This window comes from Charadrius vociferus, unplaced genomic scaffold (genome assembly GCF_000708025.1).
Source record: "Charadrius vociferus isolate BGI_N301 unplaced genomic scaffold, ASM70802v2 scaffold301, whole genome shotgun sequence".
Taxonomy (NCBI): domain Eukaryota; kingdom Metazoa; phylum Chordata; class Aves; order Charadriiformes; family Charadriidae; genus Charadrius; species Charadrius vociferus.
This window is the reverse complement of record NW_009646842.1, coordinates 744,666-750,886: the sequence shown is the minus strand read 5'-3', so window position 1 is coordinate 750,886 and position 6,221 is coordinate 744,666. Positions and strand designations below refer to the sequence as shown.

At 51.1% G+C, this 6,221-nt stretch overlaps 1 protein-coding gene across 1 annotated transcript in view; it reads left to right on the top strand.

The window, feature by feature from the left end:
* Positions 1–2,467: 2,467 nt before the first annotated feature.
* Positions 2,468–6,221, top strand: part of CLSTN3 (calsyntenin 3) — a 12,059-nt gene continuing 8,305 nt past the window's right edge. Inside the window, exons 1-5 of the mRNA XM_009892346.1 lie at positions 2,468–2,585; positions 3,552–3,747; positions 4,233–4,441; positions 4,767–4,916; positions 5,577–5,850. Coding sequence (XP_009890648.1) covers positions 2,510–2,585; positions 3,552–3,747; positions 4,233–4,441; positions 4,767–4,916; positions 5,577–5,850 — 905 coding nt within the window. The 5' untranslated portion in view covers positions 2,468–2,509. The remainder of the gene's footprint in view (positions 2,586–3,551; positions 3,748–4,232; positions 4,442–4,766; positions 4,917–5,576; positions 5,851–6,221) is intronic.

The following is a 6,221-nucleotide window of genomic DNA, read 5'->3' as shown; positions in this document are numbered from 1 at the left end:
GCCTGGCACGTTTTTGTCGGGGGGTCTCCGCGGTCCCCGGCGGCCCCGGCTCGCTTCGCCCCTTCGGGCGCTCTCATCTTACTTTCTCCATCTGTCTCCCGCCACCGCGTTTTTCTCCGTTCCTTCCTCTCCTTCTAGCGCTCCCCTCGCGTTTTCCCCCTTTCCGCCCACTTGTCTTGCTTTTGTTTCGGTTGTCGCTGCGTGGATTTAGCTTTCCTTCCCTTCCTTAGCATGCTGAGAGAGAATGTGTTGCTTCTCCACGGACCCCTGTGGTTTCCAAAACACAGCCCCTATCTCCATCTTCCGCTTCTAGTTCGTCCATCTACAATCTGTCAATGGGAATTCTTCTACGTTTATGTGTTAACTATGCAGGTTGCTTATATAAAACTATTTTATGGGCTAAATATGTTAAGAAAACACCAAACCCCAACCCTAACGCTACAGCCGTAACGTTCTGAATGCAGATGCTCTTTGAACACGCAGAGTGATGGAGAAAGATGTGGGTTTCTAGATCTGTGGCTGTAGGCACAGGCGTGAGAAATTCACCCCAGGGGAGTCAGTCGGTGCGTCAATAATGTGACGGGGTGGGAGTATCTGAAAACACGCGAGGGACTTTGGGGGGGTCGTCAGGGAAGGGTGACACCTTAGGGTGCTTTCTGTGCTTCGGAAGAGGTCGGGCTACAGGGCGGGTGCAACGCTGCCATTGGCAGGGGCATTTTATTTGTGCTGCACGGGTGCCAAGGGGCCCAGTGGCAAGGCAAGGCGCCTTACGCTCTGGATTTTCTCTCTCCTTTGTGAATTTCTACTCTGAAACATCTCCCCACCTTTGGCAAATTATTTTAGATTTATAGGAGCTTTCCTGAAGCCGGTAGGAGCCTGTATCCTAAAAATATTCCCAAGACGTTTTGCTAATCGGGAACTCATTTCCTGAGAAATCAGATTGGTGATCCCCAAGTTGCAGGTGGATGCAGCAAAGGATTTATCTCTTTACGACCAGCTTGTTACCCCAGCAACAGGGCATATTTGGCATTTGTAGCTATGGATTCCCACCTCGGTGGTGCGGCGCACGGACAGGAGCCGTCACAGGGTGGAATCTGGTGGGGGCAGTGGAGGGGTGGGGTGAAATGTGGGCACTGGCACACAGGGAGGATTCCACCTGCATACTGAGCAGGATGGATGTTTCTCTGGATTTCCTACGCAATGCTTTATAACCTTAATCAATACGGCGAGGGAGAAATGCCAACCCACGCTCTTCGCCGGGCTGGCTCTGCCCGCTCTGCCCTGCCGGATCATCCCCGCTCCGACCTGTCTCCCTGGCTCCCCACCCCGCTCCTGCAGCATCCCCTGGCCCCCATTTGCAGAAGGACTGGGTTGTGAGGGATGCTGTCCCTTTTGAGTCAACACCTCACGCCACGCCGGCATGGTTTCAGAGGATACCGTGCTGCTGCGGAGGATGAATTCACGTTCTTGGGAAGTAGTGCCCTTGAGGGGAAGGGCTCTGTATCCTACTCCCCACCGGCTCTGAGCCACGCTGTGCTCAAAGTATTGCTGGGTTGCAATAAATCTTGGTCTCTGGAGGGGGTGGGAGAGTGGGGGATTATCTGGGAATGGGGGTTGTAACTAGGCCATGTAATATAATCTCTGAGGCCCATTTGGCCGGGAGTGGGCATGGGCCCCTCCCCCCTCTCCACCTCTTTATTTCTCCCTTTCCCTGCCCCGGAGCCTGTGTGATAAAGATTAATTTGCTATTTCTGGGCCTGTGACATTTTTCATAGCCTCCTGCTGGCTGCTGCCTCCATGCCAGGCCTGGCTGGGCTCCAGCCAACGGGATGAGCAAGGAGGGGCCAAGGGAATATGGTGCTCGCCATGGAGTGGGGAAGGAAGGAGCGAGGGACCCTTAGAGTAGGTGATTATATGCGTAGGATGACTGACTGAACGTGTACCTGGGTACGTGTGTGTAGGACCCCGGGCCTTAGCCCAGAAGATGAGAGGCATAAGTGATAATGGCTGCGTGCACGACTTGTCCCCTGGGGACACCCCAAGGGAAGATGTATCCTGGATCCTTTAATTATGGCTTCAGCGAGCTAAAGGATTTAGCATTTGGAATCTGTCTCCAGAATCAGGCTACTTCTGCCTCTTGATTTCTTTTTTTTTTTTTTAACCACTCTGGCTTTCCTGGGCACCCAGATGCCTCTCCACATACTTCTAATAAGATAGTAATGAGGAGGCAAGAAGGAACACATTGTTTCTGATGAGGTCTCCCAAGAGCCATGTAGAGTAGAACTAAAGAAAGATAATTTCTTCCTCCCAGCCTACTTGAGACTTCTTTATTTCCAGAGAAGAAGGTGGGGAGGGGTGGTTGTTACCTACCACTGGATGATATTCTGCTCTTTTCCTACTGAATCTGTCACTGGTGGCTAATACATTCCTGTCCTCCATCCCTTACCCCAAATCCACCTCAGCAAACAAGCACAAACCCTGGATTGAAGCTGAGTATCAGGGCATCGTCATGGAGAATGACAACACAGTCCTGCTCAACCCACCGCTATTTGCACTGGACAAAGACGCTCCGCTGCGCTATGCAGGTAGGTGGGTGGGTGGCAGCTCTGGGGAGGGTGGGAGGCAGGAGGAGACTTACGAAGAGGCAGAGGCAGGGTGACATTCATCCCTGTGCTGGATTCTAGCTCTCTCCAGGAAACAATCACCTCCAAACCTGGTTCCGGAGGAGGTCCCCAGCGAAGTCTGGAGGCAATTTGGGCACAGCTTGATTTAGGATGCTGTGAGCTGTTCCCGTAGGGAGAGAAACTGAGGGTGGAGCCAGCTACTTTTTGACGCAGTTCTGCTATTTCCAAAGATCACATGCACAGCTCTGTGTCTGTGAGCGCTGGAGAATGCTGGTAGGGCACACTTCGTTGGCAGCGCTGCATCCCCTCACAGTAAGCACAAATCCCCGAAACTACAGAGGAGGCGTTACGAGGGTTGTGTTCCTGGTGCTTGCTTAGGCTGTGCCTGGAGCTTCCTCATGCATCCTCCCTCAGCTTTGGGAGAGGAAAAGTCATCCCTGTGAGCTGGACTTTAGGATTTAGGTGACCCTATCTGCAGTTCCCTGCGGTACTGTGCACATCCTGCATGTGTGGGTGGATGGGACATCATGGATCTTCATGCTTTGGCTGTCTATCTGCAATATATGGCCTGTTTTGCCTCCCTGAGGAATGTAGAGGAGAAATAAGTTGCTCCCTCAGTGCCGTGGCTGTGTAGCACGAATAAATCTAGCTTGAGCCTTGTAACTTCTTTCTTGATGCTTGTCAAGACCCCTTACCGTGGGAGCAGTCTCCAGTAGAGGGCAATCTACACCATTAATGGCTGTTAAGAGATGGCAGGAGGAACTCTTGGGGAACCAAAAATTGTTTGAAATGAGAAGTGATAATGAGGGAGAAAGGAAAGTGTAAGTTAGAAAGATGGAAAATATGGGAGAGGGAAGTAAGGGGGTGTAATGCGCTCTCCTCAGTCCTTTTCTTTCTCCCCTTCCTCTCTGCCTTTGTGGGTACCAGGTGAAATCTGTGGCTTCAGGATCCATGGGGCAGGAGTACCTTTTGAAGCTGTGATCCTAGACAAAGCTACAGGTGAGGGGCTGATACGGGCCAAGGAACCAGTGGATTGTGAAGCGCATAAGGAGCACACATTCACCATCCAGGCTTACGACTGTGGAGAGGGACCCGATGGAGCAAACACCAAGAAATCACACAAGTAAGTCCATGCAATCATTGCTGCGTGTTCCAAAATGTGATCTGACACAGAAACGCAAATGAAAATTGCTGTGGGAATGCTTCCTTTAGCCAGAAGTATTTTTGTCTAGCCTTGATACTATAACTCAACATGTTAATAAGACCCAAAGAGAAATGTTCACTGACTGAGTCACATGAGTGAATACACTAGAAATGAGAGCTGCCTGACAGTTGTGTCTAAGGGTGGTGTTTTATGTTGCTGCCTGTAGGCAGGAGATCCAGAGGACATTACCATTCCTTTTGCTCTTTCTCTGGGCTGGGAAACCATTGTCCATGATCCTGTGTGCCAACATTGCTGCGTTGAAACCAAGGTCTCTTCCCTTGTCCTTGCTTTTGACGGCTGGAAATCAGACTGGTGCACTTTAGTGGAATGACTTACACTGAAATTTAGGTGGTGTGTGGCTTCTAATCAGCTGATCAGCTCTTATTGATGTCTCTCTGCCTCAGGGCCACAGTGCACGTTCGAGTAAACGATGTGAATGAGTTTGCTCCTGTCTTTGTGGAAAAGTTGTATCGTGTGGCAGTGACTGAGGGAAAGCTGTACGACCGCATCTTGCGTGTGGAGGCCATTGATGGAGACTGCTCGCCACAGTATAGCCAGATCTGCTACTATGAGATCCTGACCCCCAACATTCCCTTTCTGATTGACAACGATGGTAAGAATCCGCACCTACCATGACCACGTCACTCCCCCTTTCCTGCTTTGCTCCCTCTCTGCCCGTCCCATTTGCTAGCAGAGCTGTGCTGTGTGAATTTTCTCTCCTGCATTGTATGAATATCTCTCCTGGTGCAGAGATGCCAACAGCCATTTTGTGCGATGCCATAGCTTGTTACAGAGTGGCACTGCGGGAGGGGACGCGCACAACACAGCCCCTTTTTGGTTGTTTTTGTAGTTGATCAAAAATAAGAGTGATCTCTAGAAGGAACATCTTTGAGGAGACTGTCTTTCCTCTCCCTTGATCTCTTTGTTTTGCTAACCAGGGAACATCGAGAACACAGAGAAGCTGCAGTACAGTGGAGATCGCGTCTACAAATTCACAGTGACAGCCTATGACTGTGGAAAGAAGCGGGCTTCTGATGATGCTGAGGTGGAAATCCAGGTGAAACCCACCTGCAAGCCCAGCTGGCAGGGTATGAAACCTCCAAACACAGTTATGCCTCTGCTTTTGCTGATCAACTACTCAGTCCTACTCATTGCAAATGTTTGTATATACACATGTAAATTTGTATGCCTACATGTATGGTTTAGTTCTGGCACCAACCCATCAGTTCTATATAAGGGGATGCAGCAGACATCTAAGTCTGTTGCAAAGCCACTGAAAGGCAATTCTACCGCTGGAAAACCATTCCCTGGATTACTGTGAACTACTGTGTATTTGATAAGGCTCATAGACTGTGTTCAATGTACATTGGTTTTGGGGCTGCTTATCTGGAGAATATTTGGCTTTTCCAGAGGTGTTGTATGCCTACAGGTTCACTTTAGTCAATAGAATTAAGGGGAAATCAACACAGCTAAATATCTTCTCTGCTTGATAAGAGAGGTGGACAATACAAGGAGTGATGCTGCACTGGTACTAGCTGTAGAAAATGAGAATCGGGACCTTGTGCTTCTAGGAAATCTTCCCTTGCGGTGATGCCAGCTGCACAAAGTTGTCTTTTCAACACGGAAGGGGACAAATATCTCTGTTTCTGGGCTAGTCCATAGATGCCGCTGGTGTGTGTGTGCGCCAAATGTTCTGGCCTTGGGTCTGTGGCAGGACCTAACCCCCCTCCTTCACTCTTCCTCATTAGGCTGGAACAAGAGGATTGAGTACACCCCAGGTGCGGGCAGCCTCGCGCTCTTCCCCAGCATTCGCCTGGAGACCTGCGATGAGCCGCTGTGGAACATCCAGGCCACGGTGGAGCTGCAGACAAACCATGTGGCCAAGGGCTGTGACCGGGACAACTACTCTGAGAAGTCACTACGCAAACTCTGTGGTGAATCGATTCTTTCCTGGGCCGAGGGCAGCTGTGGCGCAGCACCCTGCCCCTTCCCCTGGACTGGGGGGTTTGCAGTGGTGGCTCTGTGCCTCACATGGCAGAGATGCTGGGGGACATGCTCCTCACACCTGCTGTGGTCAGTGGGGCTGGGAGGACATCTAGCTCGCACGCTGCGTTGAGGGGCAGTGGGCGCCATGCCCGTATTTGCGTGGGGCTCCCTGTTCTTTCCTTGCTGGGAAGCCAGAGGCTTCTGTGCATTGCCCTAGTACGCAGAGCCTGTGGGACTTCCCTCGGCACAGACGGAAAAGTCACCGTCCTTCCCCAGACAGGAGAAGGCCTGTAGGCAACTCCTCCCCTCCCTCTGCTCAAGGATGTTGCAGGGAGCCTTCTAGCACCCTCTTCGTTTTTTCCCCAGTTCTCAGGCTCCTTATTCTCCCGTGCTGACATTCCTGACTC